The sequence below is a fragment of the Enhydra lutris genome, unplaced genomic scaffold (assembly GCF_002288905.1).
Source record: "Enhydra lutris kenyoni isolate GAN:26980312 unplaced genomic scaffold, ASM228890v2 scaffoldscaffold4, whole genome shotgun sequence".
Classification (NCBI taxonomy): domain Eukaryota; kingdom Metazoa; phylum Chordata; class Mammalia; order Carnivora; family Mustelidae; genus Enhydra; species Enhydra lutris.
The window spans coordinates 1,803,655-1,825,116 of NW_019154088.1; the positions used below are offsets into that span (position 1 = coordinate 1,803,655).

Below are 21,462 nucleotides of genomic sequence, written 5' to 3' on the forward strand. Positions count from 1 at the left end.
CAGAGGGAGTTACAGAACTAAGGACATGAAAAACAGTATCAAATCCTGCAGAGATATCAAGGAAAATGATAATTGAAAACTGATTATTGTATGATGTATTTGGAAGCCAGAGTCTCTTTCTAAGAAAAAGGAATTTTGGAAACTGATTGTTTTGGCTTACTGGCAACCAAAAAATGAGGGCTGCCAATGAGGATTTAGGGAGAAAAGAAAATTAGGAGACACAAAATTCAGAGATTTGATTTTTTTAGAAAGAACTTAACTATGTAGGAGAACCTGGGTGGCTCAGTTGGTTAAGTGTCCTAAGATTGAGCCTCACATTGGGCTCTCTGCTCAGCAAGGAATCAACTTGCCCCTCTCATTTTGCCCCTCCCACACACTCATGCATCTCTCTCTCTCTGTCTCAAATAAATAAATAAATAAATAAAATCTTTTTGATCAATCAACTAAAACAAATAAATGAGATCTTTTTTTTTTTAAAAGATTTTATTTATTTATTTGACAGACAGAAATCACAAGTAGGCAGAGAGGCAGGCACAGAGAGAAGGGGAGGCAGGATCCCTGCCGAGAAGAGAGCCCGATGTGGGACTCGATCCCAGGACCCTGGGATCATGACCTGAGCCGAATGCAGAGGCTTTAACCCACTGAGTCACCCAGGCACCCCAATAAATCAAATTTTTAAAAAAAGAACTTAACTTTATGAATAGGTAAAAGGAAGCAAAAAGTAGAAGAAAGTTTTACCAACGGATCCTTAGGAAAGATCCAGCATATACTGGAAGGTGCCAGGCTTGAAAAGCACGATGGCATGGTTATAAACATGGATTACAGTGTCCTAGAGCTCTGGATAAAAGTTGCGGCTCTAATACTTGATCCCTTTAAGACTCCGTTTCTTCGTTAGCAAAATGAATGTAAAAAAAGCATTTCTTATGGAATTTCTTATGGAATTCTGTGGATTTAAGTGAGATAATGTGGTTCATACAAAGTTTTGCATAAATGCTATTTATTAATTTTATAATTGTTTAATTAACACTTTTACGTTCAAGTATTCAGCCTTTGTATCCAACAGTTTAATTGAATATAGAGGCAGATACCATGATAATAGTTATGAATCAAAATTATGAATAACCACATCTCAGCATGTGACTTTCATGGTAAATTATACAAAATTTAAAAAATTAAACAAAACACACATACAAGGTGAAACAAGGTGAAAGGCACTAAACTATTTTGGCCTAAAGATCTCTATGTGACCACTGAAATAAACCCAGCTAAGGAGAATTAGCAAATACGTGTGAGACTATTACTGTGAAATTGACAGTAATAGCTGAGATTATTCAGGTGAGAGAACACCTAGGTAAGTGATCAGGGGTATGTCTAAAAATCCTTGAGAAGCAAAATAAAAAGATCTGAAAATGGAAATGAAGGGAAGCAACACTATTTATCTCCATCTAAAATATTAATAATTTTCTTCTGTTTTTATGTAATCATTCTCTTAACTACCACAACATTTCTATATCCTTATTTTTTTTCTTATCCTATTTAATTATTTCTAGTTCAGGATATGTACCCCAAAGAACAACTAGCAAGAAATAGGAAATTTACATTTATACCACTGATTATATCTTTTTAATCATTTTCTATCCTCAGGTGATTTGAAAATCAGCTCTCCTGCCCAAGTCAATGGATAGACTAAATAATTCTGTGGTTTCTGAGTTTGTGCTGCTGGGACTCTCTAGTTCTTGGGAAACTAAAGTTTTTCTCATGTTGATTTTTTCCTTGATTTATTTAGGGATCATCCTGGGAAATCTCTTCATTTTCTTTTTGGTAATTTTTGATTCTCACCTACATTCTCCTATGTACTTCCTGCTGGCCAACCTCTCTTTCATTGATGTGGGGGTTGCCTCTACCACAGTCCCAAAGATGATTAGGGACCTTTTAAGTGAATATAAGATTATTTCTTTCCAAAGCTGCATGACACAGATATGTTTTATCCACATCATGGGAGGAGTGGAGATGGTGTTACTCATAGCCATGGCATTTGACAGATACACAGCAATCTGTAAGCCTCTTCACTACCTGAACATCATGAATCCTAAAATATGTGTTTCATTTGTAATTGCTGGCTGGGTAACTGGGGTGATCCATGCTATGTCTCAGTTTGCTTTCATTATAAACTTGCCCTTTTGTGGTCCTAATGAAGTAGACAGCTTTTACTGTGACTTTCCCAGGATCATAAAACTTGCATGCACAGATGGAGACAGGTTTGAGTTTATTATTGCTGCCAACAGTGGCTTCATGAGCATGGGCACCTTCTTCTTGCTAATTCTTTCCTACATCTTCATTTTGGTCACTGTCTGGAAACGTTCTTCAGGAGACTTATCGAAAGCATTTGTCACTCTGTCAGCTCACATCACTGGGGTGGTTCTTTTTTTCACTCCATGCATGTTTCTCTATGTCTGGCCTTTCCCCACATCATCAATTGATAAATACCTGTTCATTGCTGATTTTGCTATCACTCCCATTTTAAATCCCATCATACATACATTAAGAAATAAAGACATAAAGGTAGCCATAAAAAGACTGAGCAAACGGGGACATTATGTCAGACTTTGCTAACTGGCTCTATCTTTGGAGATCTAAAACTATATATCCATCTGCTCTTTGGACTTCTCTATTAAGGCATCTGACATTTAAAATAGAACTGGATGTATTATCTACCTCACTGAACAAAATTCTACTACTACTTCTGTAGAACATTCATTCATTACCTTGGCTACCATGGGAGATGTGACTCTACCATGTAAGGGTATTATTTTCTTTTTTCAGCAGACAGCAGTAATACCTACTAAATAATATTTTATAATTGAAATTGTGATCACTTTGACAATAAGTAAGAATATACGAAAATCTCTTCTGCTTCCCATAAGTACAACCCAACTTGGGAAATGTCAGGACCTATCACATTGAATGGTTATATATGTAGGAGTAGTAGCTCTACTTAGTTACTTAGGTTGGTTTCTCTCAGCTGGTCCAAAGACAACACTGTATTGATTTAGTTTGTTTGGAAACTCATTTTTGGATGCATCAGTAAGGGAACTGGGAAATGGTCTTGTGAAAGGAAAGATGCTCATGTTGGTAACATAACTGGAGTGCAAGCAAACTGTAGTCCTCTGGGAGACTGTATAGATTCTGTGATTTAGAATTAGCCCAACTGAAAGGCAAGGTATTTGAAGTGTTTCTTCATTTGTAGAGGATTCACTGACTCCTTAGCATGCCCAGCCTTACCCACAGCAAATATTTTGTATCTCTGTCAAGAAGCCAGACACAAGCAATGAAATAGACTTTGAGGTGCTGACAGTAAAGACTTATCTCCAGTAAAAGTAAACTTAAAAGCAGCCTCCCAATATTGCTTTGTAACTTAAAGAAGTGCTACTTAAACATTTTACTCCAGTAGGCCCCAAACTGGTAATTGAGCACAGAGAATTCTGTAATTCTGCTTTCCACAAGTCCCATAAAACCAGCAGTTCAAAGTAGGCCATTCGCCTGGGAGCATGGTTCTGCAAGTCATGACCAACCTACAGGACCACGTCCCACAGCTGGCCATCACAGGCTACCCACAAAAGCCTTCCGACTTCCTCAAAAAACAGGAAGGGAAATCTTGGTTCCAATTTAAGAACTGTAGACATAGATGAAAATAAAGTTAGATTTTTCTCACACCTTCAAAAAATTCAAATGAACTGAAATTCAAAACAACTCTAGAATTGTTATAATTAAATTGACTTTGGATTTTTCGGTCTGAATTTTAGAAAAGACACACTAATAAATGATGTCTCAATTTAGGGAAACTTCCTAAAATATCCCCAGAGACATAGCATGGATAATCTGCCTATAAGCCTTTTTCTACCCACAACACAGAGCTCCGATGTTTCCCACTCAAGAGCACATCCATTTCTGAGGATATCACTATCTGATAAAACTTTCCCAAACAAAATGTATTGTTTTATTGCATTCTGACTGTATTTAGGCCCTGAATAGATTTTGGACTCAGCTTTATATCCATGAAGAAAACTCGGATCATGGATAATGATGTCTCCAAATGTGATACATCTTATACTCTATAATAAACTCATAACTTCTCTCTTCTCTTCCTCCCTCATATTTAAACCAAATTTCAAAACCAACTTTCCATATATAGCAAACTGGATATTTCTGGAAGTCTTTTAATTTTTTTTTTCATTTTATTTACTTATTTATTTGCTGAGCAGGAAGACTGATGCAGGGCTCCATCCCAGGATACTGGGATCATGACCTGAGCTGAAGGCAGAAGCTTAACCGACTGAGCCACACAGGTGTCCCTGTTTCTGGAAGTTTTACAAAGTTTCCAGAAATATCACAGGGTTCTTTTCAGGTAATTCCTGGAATCTGGACTCTAGAGCAAAGACTTCCCTGCACCAAAAGGAATGCCTTCAGTACGGTCTTAGAGCTCCCTACATATTGACATTCAGGAAGGACTATTCTCACTTCATGATTCACAATCCTCCTATACAAAGAGATGGCCCTGGACAGAGATTCATAATGTCAGCTACAAGAAATGTCTAAACAAAAAACTGGCTGTTAATCATATTGTTTGCCAACAGTTTAGGTCAGGAAGAATTTGAATGAATTATATAGAGGGAAGGCTCTCAGAATGCTATGAAAACCAGGTATTTTCCATAGAAACAGAACAAGCTTTTAGAACTTGACAGAATCAGAATGGCAGAATGGCACCTTAGAAGTAAGAGTCAGTGGACCCAATATGTGTACCCAAGTTATGCTTCTTCCCAATTTTGTGGCTTTTGAAAGATATCCTGAAATATATTTCAACATAAAATCCACTTCGTGGATAATAAAGATTAGGTATTACAGTTTGAATGGAAGCTCCTAGCATGTGAATTGTATAGAAAGGTTTTTTCCAGATCTTTCCTTTTGATCTGCACATATGTTTACCCCCTCTTTAAGGAGAGTTCTGTCTTGAATATCTGAAGATATAAATATAAACTCTTGGAACCCAAAGATCTACTGCTTCGACCTTAAACATCTTGTATTTCTAAAATTTATTACTATGGTATTCTTTATCTGGCTAGTAACATAAATTAATTTTATAATATTATCAATACTCTGTGATGTGTAAATCAACATAAAACAGTAGTAATGCCTTTCAAGGAAAGTGGTAAGCGGAGAAACTATGCATGGACTTTGGTGTCACCTCACACTCCGGGTCTCTTTCACCTGATGTGTCCTGATAGGCTATGCTCTATGAAAATGGTCAATAAATCCTTTTGAGTTTACTAGAGAAAATTAGAACCTTCCAACTGCCTTTTGGTGCACTGACACTCAAGTACTCTAAAAAGTAGCTCGCAAAGCCTTGCTTTAACATACACCCACAGGAAACAACAGTGATAAAAATTAATCCATAAACAAAAGTCTGGCAGTTATATTAATTAGGGTTGGTAAATTTTGCCCCAGCCACTCTGGCCATACAGTTAAGCCAAATTGATATAATTTTGGCATAAAGCTTTAAGACATTTTTATAATAAATTTTAGTTAGGCTGCAAAAAACTACAAATAAAATAAAAATAACCTACAAAATTGACTTTAATATTCTTGACTACATGATAGTTAAGACCCAAACTTAGATATCATGATAGCTAAGACCCAAACTTAGAGAATAGATACCCCTTATGCTTAGCCCCAAACTCCAATAGTTTTAATAACAAAATTATTCATGAAAGTACATCAGCAACAGACTAAAACTCAAGGACTTGGGGGTGCTTTATATCTCTTCAGAGGAGCCTGTTCTACAATTGATAAACCCTAATAAACCTTATCAACTCTTGCTAATGAGGTCTATATGCCACCACCTTCAACAAACACTAAAAAGGAATTATAGTAAGCATAAACATGAAAACATTAAAATGTTAGATCAAGTTGTAACCTATGAGGTAGAAAGAAATGGGCTACATTTTCTATTCTAAAAACATTAAATTTTATACTAAAGTCTTTATGAAATTAAAACTAAAGGAGAATTTAGTAATAAATTAAGATGAGAGAGCTTAATTCACTTAGGTCATGAGACAGAACACATCACCCTCTTCAAATAGCAAAACTTACATAGAACTTATTAATAATCATTATATATATGAGAGGAGATAATAAGGTAAGTATCCTGGAAAGTGTGTTTGGACATATCAAAATGAACTTTAAATAAAACACCTAGTTTACACCCAGGAGATTTCATTTAATATGAGTACCTGAACGAAAGCTGGCCCAAACTTACCAAACTCAATATTTTTTAAAAAAGATTTTATTTATTTATTTGACAGACAGAGATCACAAGTAGGCAGAGAGGCAGGCAGAAAGAGGAGGAAGGCTCCCTGCTGAGCAAGGAGCCGGATGCAGTGCTCGATCCCAGGATCCTGGGATCATGACCTGAGCCAAAGGCAGAGGCTTTAACCCACTGAGCCACCCAGGCGCCCCCCAAACTCAATTTTTTAAAAAGATTTTATTTATTTTTCTGAGAGCAAGAACACAGGTGAGAGCATGAGCCAAGATAGAGTAGAAGGGGGAGGAAAAGGGACAAGCAGACTCCCCACTGAGCAGGGAGGCTTACATGTGGGGTTTGATCCCAGGGCCCTGACACCATGATCTGAGCCAAAGGCAGACACTAAACCAACTGAGCTATCCAAGTGCTCCATCAAACTCAATTATTATAAGTGAATTAAATAAAACACTTATTTAAAATTAAAAGTAAAGGAGACAAAATTTTAATCAGTGCTATAGAAAAAGTATGATAAGAGGATGATAAAAGAAATATTAAAAGCACTAAATAGCAAAGTTTACCCTTTTTTATACCTGCAGAAAGATTTACCTAGAACAATTAAAGAGAACTTAACTGCTCTGAAACCAGTTGAGCTATCTATTAAAATTTTAAAGAACAAATTTACCTGTGTAGCAAAATAGTGAAAAGATTTATAGGAAGAGGTGAAAAGCCTATCAAGCCTGGTGATAGCTATCCAGAACAGACTATCTGATAGTTATCCAGAACAGAGTTTTAGCTCAACTTTAAACTTCCCTTAAGGAATAATAATTTCAACATAAATTTAAATATTCATCTAAAAAGGTACCAGCCTTTAGATACAGGACACAATCTTCCATAGAGAGTAAGTAGGCCACCATAGGTGGCCTAGATGTAGCCTCCAATTAAAGTATTCAATCTCAACAATATACTCATCTAAATTACAACAATATACTCATCTAAATTACAACATCATCTAAATTACAACTCATCTAAATTACAACAATATACTCATCTAAATTACAACACTAAAGACCAACTCCTAACCTAACACTAGATTAATCTATTCATTAATAGAAACATTATTGTTCATCTGAGTAACATGAATTATTTCTCCTTGCACAAGCTTCTATCAGAATGGATAATCACTGATGGTTAACAAAAAAATAAATTTAAGGGACGCCTGGGTGGCTCAGTTGGTTAAGCAGCTGCCTTCAGCTCAGGTCATGATCCCAGCGTTCTGGGATCGAGTCCCGCATCGGACTCCTTGCTCATCAGGGACCCTGCTTCTCCCTCTGCCTCTGCCTGCCATTCTGTCTGCCTGTGCTTGCTCTCTCTCCCTCTCTCTCTCTCTGACAAATAATTAAATAAAATCTTTAAAAAAAAAATAAATTTAACACATTGATTCCTTGCTATTTAAGTTAATTGTTAACCCAACACAAGTATGCATTTATGGAAAGATTTTTAAAAGTAAAAGAATCTCAGCAAACACAAACCTTATCTGTTTACCAAATACATGACCTTTAGCATTTCTAGTATTAGAGGCACTCTGTGAAATAGAGGCAATCAGTGAAAATCACTTTCCCATGAAGACGTAAGAATGACATGTTAAACAGAAGAATCTATGGAGCTTTAATTAATCAGACCAAAAAAGAACAAAACATTTAACCAAATTTAAAGGATAACGAAACTTTAAGTGTACTAACAATTTTGTTTGATCTAACTTCAGCTAACAAAATATCCTCCAAGTAATTAAAATCCAGACCAACCAGTTAAAATGTTTTATCACTTACTGATCTAAAATATGGATCAACAGAACAAGTTACCCTAGGGATAACAGCACTATTCTATATAGACCAAGTGGTTTATGATCTCAGTGTTAGGTCAGGACATCCCAATGGTGTAACCCCTATTAATGATTGGTTTGTTCAACTATTAAAGTCCTATGTGATCTGAGTTTAGATCTGAGTAATCCAGATCAGTTTCTACCTGTTCTACATTTCACCCAGTAGAACACAAAAAGATAAATAAGGACTACTTTACAAAATAGTCTTCATACTAATAGATGAGATAATATTAATATGATTAATTTATACCTAGCCCTGCCAAAGAACAGGGCTTGTTAGGGTGGCAGAACCTGGTAACAGCCTAGAACTTAAACATGTATTACCAGAGGTTCAATTCCTCTAACAGCATGCTCATAATTACAATTCTGTTATTGATTATACCTATGCCACATGCTGTGACATTCCTCACACTAATCAAGTGAAAAGTATTAGCCTAGATACAACTTCATAAAGGACCAAACATTGGTTGGCTCCATGGCTTACTATAATCTAACACTGATGCTCTCAAATTATTCATTAGAGAACCATTTAAAGCACTAATATCATCAATATCCATATTTATTTTTGTGCCAACCCTACCCCTCACTTTACCCTAAGAATATGAATTCCACTGCCCATGCCATACCCATTAGTTAATATAAACCTAGGCATACTGTTTATACTAATCATATCTAGTTTAGCTATTTATTCCATTTTCTGATCAGGATCGGGCTGAGCTGCAAATTCAAAATTCCAATTAGTGGAGCCCTACCAATGGTGGCAGAGTTTCATACAAAGTAACATTAGCAGTTATCCTACTACCAGTCCTGTTAAAATACAGGTTATCTACACTCTTCACACTAATTATTATCCCAGAATATCTATGACTCACTTTTTCCATCTTGATCACTAGCTGTAACTTATCACAACCCTAGCAGAGACAAACCAAGTTCCATTGGACCAACAGAAGGAGAACCAAAACTCATTTCTGGTTTCAACAATGACTATGTAGCAGGTCCATTTGTCCTGTTGTCCCTAGTAGAAAAAGCTATTATATGGGGCACCTGGGTGACTCAACGGGTTAAGCCTCTTCTTCCAGCCCAGGTCATGATCTTGGTGTCCTAGGATAGAGCCCCACATCAGAATCTCTGCTCAGCAGGGAGCCTGCTTCCCCCTCTCTCTCTGTCTGCCTCTCTGCCTATTTGTGATCTCTCTCTCTCTCTCTCTCTGTCAAATAAATAAATAAAATCTTTTTTAAAAAAGAAAATGCTATTATAATAAATATTTTACAACAGTCCTGTTGTTAGGAGCCTTCCACAGCCCCTATATACCAGATTGTATACAATTAACTTTATTATCAAAACCCTTTTTCTAACTATCTCTTTTTTATGAACCTGAGCATCCTATCCATGATTCCAATATGTTCAACTCATGCATCTCTTATGAAAAACTTTCTACAATTAACAATACCCTTTTGCCTATATAGCATGCATCACTGCTCATTATTATATCAAGCATTCTATCATAAACATTAAGGAAATTACTTCAATAGAGTAAATAATAGAGCTTAAACCCTTTTATTTCTGGAATTACAGGAATTAAACCTAGTCCTAAGAATCTAAAATCTTCATGCTACCATATTACAGCATAATTATATTGTAAGGTCACCTGAATAAACTATCAAGCCCATAACCAAAAATGTTGATTTATATTCTTCTCATACTAAATATCTCCAATTCTCACTATCATCTAACTAAAGATCATTGCAGGAACCATAATTGGGATAATGAGCTCACATTCACAAATAATCTGAAATTGCTATGAAATAAATATAGTTGCTATTTTTCTAGACTTAATAAAAAAATTTAATTCACATGTGAGCCATGGAAGTTCCACCAGTTTTTTTTTTTTTTTAACATAAGCCACTGAATCAAACTCCAACACTCTCACAATTCTTACACAAATGAATATTCAAGAAATAAAAATATGACATTATTTGTCATCATTAACAGTAATTATAGCACTACTTAATCTATCTAGATATGATTAACTTCCTCTACATCATTAACTATATACCCATGAATAAACAACATAAAAATAAAATGATACTTGAAAACATAAAACAACCAATCCTTAAATCAACACTAATGGTCATTTCATTACTTCTCCTAATACCAATATTGTCACTACTGGACTAGTAATTTAGGAGGTTTGTATATACAAATAGGCTTCCAAGCCCCAAGCAAGTATACTTAATTTCCCCCCCCCAAAAAAATAAAGACAATAAGACTTATTATGATATAACAACTGAAGGCAAATCAAATTCTTTAAATTAAATGAAATCCATACTAAATCGGTGGGCTTTCACCCCACAAAATTTGAGTTACATCTAAATATCCTAGTTAACAGGCTTCAATCTGATTTTCTTGCCACTTCAGGGAAAAGGCATGAGAAACCCCAACAGAACTGAAGCTGCTACTATGAATTTGCAGTTAGCATGTTATGTATCACAGGGCTTGGGAAAAAGAGGACCCAACCTCTGTCTTCAGATTTACAGCCTAATGCTTACTCAGCTATTTTACCTGTGTTCGTGAACTACTGAGTATTCTCAATAAATGATACTTTATACCTACTCTTTTGTGCTAACCTGGGATAGTAGTACTGCCTTTTATTCGGTACTGAACTAGGTCAGCTGGGAGCTTTATTAAGTGATGACCAAATCTATAATGTAGTTTTAATCACCCATGCATTTGCAAGAGTTTTGATTTTATTTACACGTATCATAATTGGAAGATTGAGAAACTGGCTAATCCGATTAGTAATAATTGGATCACCTAACACAGCATTCCTTTGAAAAATAATATAAGTTTCTGACTACTCCCATCATCACTGTAACTCCTGCTTAAATCATCAATAGTTGAAACAGGTCCTGCAATGGATTGAACTGCATATACACCTCCAGCCAGCAATCTGCTCCACTTTGGAGTTTCTGTTGAATTAATCATTTCTCCCTACATTTAACAGGTATATTCTCAATTGTAGGTGCCATTATTCATATTGCTACAATAAGTAATATGAAACTAAGAGCCATATCTGAATATCAAACAACATTATTTGTTTGACCAGTCCTAATTATAACTATGCTACTACTACTATCATTCTCACTTTTAGCAGACAGAATTATTATACTATTAACAGCACAACCTAAACACTGTTTTCTTTGACCTCACAGGATAAAATCCAATTATATATAGCCATTTTTTATTCTGATTTTTTGGTTACCCTGAAGTCTGTATTACTATCCTACTGGGATACAAAATAATTTCCCACATAGTGACATATGATTCAAGAAAAGAAGCAACTTTGCAATATATAAGAAAGTCTTGAGCTATAATATCCATTGGTTTCCTAGGATTTAGTGCATGAGGTCACCATATATTCACAGCAGGTATAGATGTTGATACATCTATATACATCTATATTACATCAGTTCCTATGATTATTGTCATTTCTACAGGAATAAAAATATTCAGTCGACAAGCAATCCTCCATGGAGATAATACTAAATGCTCACCAGCCATACTATGACACTTAGGTTTTATTTTCTTGTTTATACTAAGAGGTCAAACAGAAATTACTTTAGCAGATCCACCATCAACATTGTTCTCCATGATATATATCATGTAGTAGCACATTTTCATTGTGTCTTATCAATTTGAGCATTTTGCCATTATAAGAAAATTTGTTCACTGATTCCCATTATTGTTAGGTTACACTTAATCTGAACAAAAATGTATTTCACATTTATATTTGTAGGTATTAACATAACTTTCTTCCCACAACACTTTCTTGAACTTTAAGGAATGCCATGACATTACGTTGACTACTCAGATACATATACAACACAGAACACCATGTCAACCATAGGTTTGTCTGTTTTATTAGCAGCAATAATGTTAATAGTTTTCAGAATCTGAGAGACATTTGTATCCAAGTGAGAAGCATCAAGAGTAGAATCAACAACTACTAACCTCAAATGACTACATGGATGTCCCCTACCATATCATAAATGTGAAGAACCTACCCAAGGAAATTTAAAATAAGAAGGGAAGGAATGAAGCTCCTCCACCTGGCTTCAAGCCAATATCATAACCACTGTGTCTTTCTGAGACATTAGCAAAAAGTTCAATAACTTTATCAAACTTAAATTATAAGTTCAAATCCTTTAGATCTCCATGGCACATCCATCCCAACTAGGTTTTCAAAATGCAACATCACCCATCATTGAGGAACATTTACACTTTCATGATGATATAGTAACTAGTTCCTAACTCTATATCATCTCATTAACATTAAGAACCAAATTAACCCACACAAATAAAACAGATGCACACGCAGAAACAGTCTGAGCTATTCTGCCAGCCATCGTCTTAATCCTAATTGCCCCACCACTATTACAAACTCATTATGTAATAGACTAATAATCCTGCCCTAAACATAAAAACTACGAGCCATCAATTATACTGAAGCTACGAGTATACAGACTATGAAAACTCAACCTCCATTCCTATATGATTCCTATATTTTCTAATTGCAGTCTCATTTTCCAAACTTGCCATCTGCCCCCACTGTTGAAGGCAGAACACTTCCCCTTTTACATCCTATGAGTGTGGATGCAGACTACATTAGAGAAAACTTTTAAATCATTTGTACCAACACTAATGAAATTGTTTATGGAATATCTTTCCATATGGATAGGTTCCATTCATTTCACCTTTTTGAAAAAAATTCTTATGGAGACTTACATTATTAAATGTAAACTACCAGAGGACCCAAATCCTACTCTTGGTTATTTCCTGAAATGAAATATCAAGATATCAAGATCAACACTAACCTGTAGAAGAATATTCACCCAATTCTACTCTTAATCACCAAAAACTGAAAACAGCCATAATGTCTTCAACTGGGGAGTAGATAAATAAACTTGCTGTGTCTGTACAATGAGAGAAACTACTAATACATGCATCAAAATAGATGACTCTCAGGTGCACAAGGAGAAAAACCAGACTCGAAAGGTAACATATGATTTCATTTTTATGATCCTTTGAACAAGAAAACTACAGGGACAGAAAAGAAATCACTGGTTTCCTGAAACAAGGGAATGGTGTGTGGTTGACCAAAAGGACCACAGGAGAAGTTGATGTGAAGTGCATCTGTAGGATGTCTTGGTGTGGTTTGGTTACCCAAATATAAATGTATGAAAGCTGAGAAGCAGCCTCTTTATTCTTTAGAAGTACCCAAACATTTAAGATTTAAGTATTGTTAGTATTTCTGAAAATGGGTGTGAAAGTAGAGACAAAAACAGAAGGAACTGAGGAGGAGACAAGATGGCAGAGGAGTAGCACAGTGACATGACAGCAGGTCACAGGAGTTCAGCTAGATAGTTATCAAACCATTCCGAACACCTACAAGCCCAACATGAGATCAAGGAGAAGAAGAGCAGCAATTCTAGACACAGAAAATCGACCACTTTCTGAAAGGTAGGATGTGAGAAGAAGTGAATCCAAAGCGACGGGAAGATAGACCTCAGCGGGAGGGGCCAGCTCCTGGCAAACAGTGGAGCAACAGAGCACAAAATCAGAACTTTTAGAAGTCTGCTATACTGAGGGACATCAATCCAGAGGCTAAGTGGGGGTGGAGCCCTCGCAGGGACACTGTGGTCTCAAGTCCCGCAGGGTCACGGAAGTATTGGGGGTGTCTGAGTATTACAGAGCTCGCAGGTGTCAGAGCAGGAAACCGGCTACAGAGATGGAGCCGAGGAGTGAGCTCGCAGTTCGTGTTTACCTTAAGCTGTGATCTGTGGCACAGGCAGTCCACTGCTCTTTAAGCAGGGACCCCAAAAGTGGCAGATCTGGGGAGACCCACCTTCATCTGCCAAAAGAGCAGAGCGGCAGGAACCTAGAGTGTATTATGTTAAGCAAAATTAGTCACTCACAGAAAGACAAATACCATATGATTTCACTCATATGTGGCAGTTAAGAAATGTAGCAGATAAGCACAGGGAAAAAAAGAGAGAGAGATGCAAACTGAGAAACAGACTCTTTTAACTGTAGGAAACAAAGAAATGGTTACCAGCAGGGAAGTGTGGTGTGGGAGAGTTAAATAGGTGATGGGGATTAAGGAGTATATTTGTTGTGATGAGCACTGGGTAATATATGGAAGTGTTGAATCACCTTACTGAAATTAAAATAAAAATTTAAGTATGCATGTGTGTGTTTGTGTGTGTAACTACAGAATTAATTTTGATATATGTAAAGTGTGAGTGTGTGTGAAAAGCTATAAATTACAAAAATATAAAATGAAAGAAATACTTTATTGAATTACAAAGTTTTCACTCTAAGTTTCAGAGCAACCATGTACTTCTTCAAACTCTCCCCTAAACAAGCATCCTTCCCCAGAGGGTACCTCTCACTGACCTTTCACTTAACAGCTCTAAGGTTTGGGAGAGTCATTAAGCCTCTTTTTGCCTGTTTCTCCTCTGTAGATGGATCTATGTGTTACCACAATTGCATGAGATGATTCCTGTAAAGTGTGTTGTAGTACACAAGCAAGGGAATAAATATTGACTCTTTAAGTTCTCAGACTGAGATGGTTATGGACTCTAGACATCAGGGCACAAAATGGCTTATGGATCATGTTTTGTGATCTAGACCAGAGATGATTTAGACATAGATTATGCTTTGTGATCTAGGTGTGAAAAAAAATGCATGCAACTCAGAAAGGGAGAAAATGAGACAGCAAAGAGGACAGAGAGGGGCAGGGCCAGTAAGGAATAAGAGAAAAAGAAGGAAATGGGAGAATTTATTAATAGCCTTTCACATCTAATTTATTTAAAATCAAAAGTAAAAACAAACACAAAAGCGAGATTAAAAAAAATTCTCTAAGGACACATGGTGATACGTACAGTCATCGTCACTGATGGGAACAGGAACAGAAGGATGCACTGCAAGACCAGTAGTTGTTACCTCCAAGAGTGCATGAGACTGCGAGAGCACAGGTGAAGGGGGCCTTTACTATTTGTTCCAGATACACCTATTTTTAATAGTTGAAATCTTATTAAGATTCCATTGGAATCTTATTAGATTCCATTCACATATTATTTCCTTGGTAAATGAATGACTTGAAAAGTATCCTTTCATTATCTCTCCATCACTTAGAGAGATGCCTCTAATATGTTTTATACTCAAACTGTTGGTGTTCAGGACCAGCTTAAGGAAGGAATGTGAAGGCTGAGACCTAACATCCCTCTGAAATCCAAGGAAGCGAGTTCAAGTAGGCCCTTAAATCATGACCATAGTTGCAACATGCCAACGATGAGCTACTTGCTACCTGCCCACCTACATAACTCAACTAGATTCTGGTGGGACTGGAACTGACATCTTAGTTCACTTTATGACAAGGTAGATAGCTAAAGAACGGAAGTTACAGCCTCCTCATAGACAAAGTAATTAAACATTTTGATCCCCCTTCTCTTACACTTTTACTTGTATTTAACTGGACTACCTTGAATCTAGCTTTGAAAGGCGTGGGTTATTGCATGATGCCCTCAAAGCCCAAATTTTCCTCAGGGAGAACTGGAAGTTAAGGATCCCCAAGAGCATGATAGGGAAAGCCTTTCCAAACACTTGGCTCTATTTAAGCCACTGAGATGGAAAGCCTGCAAGCTCAGAGGCTACTCCTTACAGTGGAAACTTGGCACACCGAGGAGGACACAATCCTCCAATGCTGCTCATGGCAGAAACTTAATTGGACTTCATTCCACGTAAGGTAGATTCTAGAGTAAGCCCTCTCAGTAAGCAAGGAAGGAACCGGTTTCAGGGGTGATCTGTGTAAGGTAAGTACATCCTGGACAACTAATGTTTGACTCACACATTTGATATCTTCCCCTATTTTGAGACTTATTTCTTTCTCTTCCCCTGAAGCATTTTTTTTTTTTCATACCTATCTATAGAGTTTAGAGTTCTGAATGTGTTATTCAGTGAATGTCTTAGGGGAAAGATTATGGGTTTTCTCTCCCAGCGAATCCCTGGGGCTTCTACATTCCTAACAGCATTTCACACACTAACAAAAGCACTGCCTATCTACATTCTTAGATGCTCCCAGAAGTCCAGGTTGGGGATGACTGGTTCTCAAAACCTTCCAACTTATCCTGACGTTTTCTAATTCCTTTTGGATTTTACTCGTTTTGCCTTTCCTCAAAGTAGCAAATGGAGAAATGCTTCAGGAAAAAATTAATAGGCCAAAGTGCCTAAAATTTAAAATCAAACAAAATGCTTCTGATTGGTTTTAATGTGAACCTGTATGTATCATTCTTATCATTATTAGCCATTTACAGTTACTCATGTCTCTGTTATCTTTTCATTGAAAAAATGTATTACTTCAGAAATCTAGTTTTCCTAGTCTGCCAAAATCAAGGTTTCTATCAGGATCCATTTTATAGTAGGGAAGTTATTGTAGAAAATTTGGAGTCAGATAGACCTCAGTTTATTTCTTTTAAGATTATTTATTTATTAGGGTGCCTGGGTGGCTTGGTGAGTTGGGCGTCTGCTTTCAGCCCGGGTTGTATCCTGGCTCTCTGTGATAGAGCCCTACTGTTGGGCTCCCCTCAGGAAGCCTGCTTCTTTCTCCCTCTGCTTCTCCCCCTGCTTATGCTCTCCCTCGGTCTCTATCAAATAAATAAAATGTAAAAAAAAAAAAAAAAAGAAAGAAAGTATATTTATTTACTTACTTGAGAGAGAGATAGCACAATTAGGGTGAAGGGCAGACAGATGGAGAGCAAGAAGCAGGCTCCCCATTGACCAGGGAGCCAGACTAAGGGCTTGATCCCAGGAACCCAGGATCATGACCCTAGCCAAAGGGCAGATGCTTAATGAACTGAGCCACCCAGGCACCCTCAGGCCTCAGTTTAAATTCTAGCTTTATTGTTATTTTACAACCAGGAAAATAGGTAATTTCTGTATGTATGTATATAGTTTGTGATGTTTTTGTTAAGTATTCTTACCAAAAAATAAATACATAATATAAAATAAAATAATTAGAATCAGTAGTGAGATGACAGTCACAAGGAAATCACAACCACATGTTACTTTTGTTTAAAAAAAAAAAGACTTTTTTTTGTTTGAGGAAAAAAAAAAAAGCTTAGAAGGAGAAAGAGCAAAACCCAATAGGAAAAACATACAAGAAAAGAGGAGTATGCAGTTCAAAGAAAAGGAAAGGCAATTAATCCTTAAAAATGGGAAAACCACTTAATCTCACAATCAGAAATTAAAACTACATTCAATGGTACCTGGGTGGCTCAGTTAGGTAAGGGTCAGACTTTTCGTTTTAGCCCAGGTTCTGACCTCAGGGTCTTGAGATGAAGCTCAGGATCATGCTCAGCATTCACTGTGTAGTTGTTTTGGGATTCTCTCTCCCACTCCTCTTGTCCCTCTCTGTCATGCTCATGCATGTGTGTACTCTCTCTCTCTCAAATAAATAATCTTAAAAAAAAAAAAAACTAAATTCAATTGCTATTTCTCATCATCATATGAGAATAAGATTGCACTGGAGAAGCTGGGGAAAAACAGGTAATTCTTACATTGCTTGTGAAAATTCAAAATACTTTCACTCCTATGGAAGGAATATAAACAGATAAATAAAAAGCAAAACAGATAAATGTTTTTAAGGTGTTTAACATAAACTTGATACATATTAAGATGAATGGATAAGGAAGATGTGGTCCATATACACTGTGGAGTATTATGACTCCATCAGAAAGGATGACTACCCAACTTTTGTAGCAACATGGACAGGACTGGAAGAGATTATGCTGAGTGAAATAAGTTAAACAGAGAGAGTCAATTATCATATGGTTTCACTTATTTGTGGAGCATAACAATTAACATGGAGGACATGGGGAGATGGAGAGAAGGGAGTTGAGGGAAATTGGAAGGGGAGGTGAACCATGAGAGACTACGGACTCTGAAAAACAATCTGAGGGTTTTGAAGGGGCAGGGGGTGGGAGGTTGGGGGAGCCAGGTGGTGGGTATTAAGGAGGTCACATATAGCAAGGAGCACTGGGTATGGTGCAAAAACAATGAATACTATTACGCTGAAAAGAAATTAAAAAAAAATAAAAATTAAAAAAAAGAGCTATTTAGTCACCTCTATAATGTGAACTTTATAGCCTGAAAAAAAAATAGAATACAAGAAAGAATGGAATAAGAGAAGAACTTGGGCTCCTAGGTTATAGAGAATAGTAAATATATGCGTTTCCACATAGGTCAACTTAAACAGCATGTCAACAGTTTACATACAAATGAACTTAGAATTTATATTTTTTCCAGTGAAGTACAGTCAGGAGTAAGCTAGCTTGCATATATCTGTCATTTAATATAATCTCAGAAAAGAAATCTCTGTTACCAAGGAGAACCAAGGACCAGTCAATATACGTTCATGAATGATGTTACTCAGGCCAAAGAATACATGAGTTTGTGGAAGTTCTATAGAAGAGATAGATTCAAGCCTTGGAGAAATTATTTCCGTTATATATAACTATTGACAGAATATCCATTTCTGATTCCCATAACAACTTTATTTCACATAAGGTAAGGTTTTTGAACTCCCCTTCCATATTTAGCTCCTCATCTTGACTTAAGACTGTGTCTACATGTAAATTCGAGAAAATTTTATTTTCAATTTTTAGCTAGTACAAGGGTAAGATTTGAATTTTGCCCATGAATAGGAGGTGTCTGCTCTCAGTACCTGAGTGTTAAGGAGATTCTTTTTTCCATTTTAGAAGTTCTCAGTTCATCTCTTTCTTTGGGCTCCATTAGAATTCCATGTACAAAATGGAGGAAGCAAACAAGTCTATGACATCTGAGTTCATTTTTCGTGGACTTTGTGATTCAAGGGAGCTCCAGACCTTCCTCTTACTGCCTTTTTCTATGCTCTACCTGATGACTGTTGTGGGCAACCTCTTTGTTGTGCTCTTATTCATCACTGACCCTCATCTCCATTCCCCAATGTACTTCCTCTTAGCCAATCTCTCATTTGTGGACTTCTGCCTTTCCTCAGTAACTACCCCTAAATTAACAACAGACTTTCTAAAGGATAATAAAACCATCTCCTTTGGTGGCTGCATGACCCAGATCCTCTGTGTGCATTTTTTTTGGAGGGGGTGAGATGGTGCTGCTAGTGACAATGGCCTATGATCGTTATGTGGCCATCTGCAAGCCACTCCATTACTCTAGCATCATGGACAGACAGAAGTGCATCTGGTTAGTTTTGATTTCATGGATCATTGGCTTTGTGCATGCCATGAGCCAACTAGCCATGATTTTAGATCTGCCCTTCTGTGGATCCAGAATAGTGGACAGTTTTTTCTGTGATATCCCTTTGGTGATCAAACTGGCCTGCATGGATACACATACTCTAGGAATGCTGATAAACGCTGACAGCGGGATCTTGGCAACAACTTGCTTCATTCTCTTACTGATGTCCTACACCTATATCCTCCTAACTGTCCGTCTAAACTCCAAGGACGGAGCATCAAAAGCACTCTCTACCTGTACTTCCCACATCACAGTAGTGTTGCTATTCTTTGGACCTTGCATCTTCATCTATCTGTGGCCACTTAACATCACTTGGATGGACAAGTTTCTTGCTGTGTTTTACACAGTAATCACACCTCTCCTGAATCCAGCCATTTACACACTGAGAAATAAAGACATTAGGAATGCCATAAAGAGACTGATAAATCAGCATATGGATTCACAGGATAATTTTTAGTTTTCTCATGTAATCAGAAAATGCATCCCAATTTGTCCACATTTTGACCTATAAACTAAACTGGAAATGGGACTTATTCATATCTGAATGCTTGAAGTATTGTCAGATGTATGGTTTGTGTTCATTCCATTACAAAAATATGTTCAAAACTCCAACACTGGGTATGCCTGGGTGACTTAGTTTCTTAAGTGTCTAAGTCTTGGTATTGACTCAGGTCACAATCTCAGGGTCATGGGATCAAGCCCCACAACAGGCTCCATTCTCATCTAGAATTCTGTTTGAGGATTTTCTCTCTCCCCCTGCCCCTCCACCTGCTTCCCTCAAATAAATAAATAAATAAGCCTTTAAAAAGAATCCAACATTTATAATCCTACCACTTGGAGAGAATAATAATTGATAATCATAATTTGTATAAATATGCCTTTGCATTTATTCCAAGATTACCAGATGATAACAATGATAATTATAAAAATAGTCATTACTACCATTATTTAACACTACCAACTTTCCCAACACCATGCTAAAACATTTTATCTAGCCTATGTATTATTACAAAACCACTCTGATCTAATTATCATTATTCTCATTTCTAAAATTACATGATTAAGCCTCTGCCTTTGGCTTGGGTTGTGATCTCGGGGTCCTGGGATTGAGCCCCACATCAGGCTCTCTGATCAGCAGGGAGCCTGCTTCCCCCTCTCTCTCTGCCTGCTTTTCTGCCTACTTGTGATCTCTCTGTCAAATAAATAAATAAAATATTAAAAAAAAATAAAATTACATGATTTACTTACTAACTCTTACTTAGCTAGACAGGGTACTAAAGATATTTGCATGGTCTACATCTGCATTTTATGTTCCAATGATAGAGCATGCTAGAGGGAAGTTCAAAGGCAGAGAAAGATTTGGGCTTCCCCTCTGCTTGCTGTGGTGTGTGAACATTACCACAGCTACTACAGTGAAGTTTCTTTTCTGTGGTGGGAAGTGAATTCAGGTTGCTGTTTCTTCAGAAGTTTCAGAACCAGCCTTATTGTACCTTCTTATAGATAATGTCAGCATGCTGGTACTCTATCTTCAAAAACTCTGGGTCCCAGGCCTATCATGCCTCTCCTCTGAGTTCAGAGAAAAAGCAAAAGGCAAGACACACTACATCCAAAAAGGGATTTTTAGCCCCACAGGATCCCTTTTCTAAATAACAAAATTTCCGTAATTCTAATTTCTTATCTTTGTTCCCTCACCCTTAGAAGTAGTAGCTGCTTCCTACACTTGTTCCCTCCATGACAATAGAGAGCTATCTTTATACTTTCAGATAGCTAGTTAACAACTTGATACCTGCTTAATATTTATATTAAACTCTGTTCAAATAATGTGTATATCCTCTTTAATGACTGATTCCTGACTGATACAGCTTCCCACAAGGAGAAACACAGGCCTAAATGGCTTCCCTGGTGAATATTGCAAAACATTTAAGAAAGAAAA

At 36.8% G+C, this 21,462-nt stretch overlaps 2 protein-coding genes and 1 pseudogene across 2 annotated transcripts; all 3 read left to right on the forward strand.

Annotated features, from left to right (window-relative positions):
* The first annotated feature begins 1,677 nt into the window (after positions 1 to 1,677).
* On the forward strand, positions 1,678 to 2,613 carry LOC111139107 (olfactory receptor 4F21-like). Its single transcript, XM_022491259.1, has one exon. The coding sequence runs from the start codon at positions 1,678 to 1,680 to the stop codon at positions 2,611 to 2,613; it is 936 nt and encodes a 311-aa protein (XP_022346967.1).
* Positions 2,614 to 11,652: 9,039 nt separating this feature from the next.
* LOC111158681 lies at positions 11,653 to 12,260 on the forward strand (annotated as a pseudogene).
* Positions 12,261 to 19,046: 6,786 nt separating this feature from the next.
* Positions 19,047 to 19,986, forward strand: LOC111140409 (olfactory receptor 4F4-like). Its single transcript, XM_022492673.1, is given in 2 exon segments — positions 19,047 to 19,361; positions 19,363 to 19,986. Coding segments are annotated over 2 exon segments (939 nt in total).
* Positions 19,987 to 21,462: the final 1,476 nt, after the last annotated feature.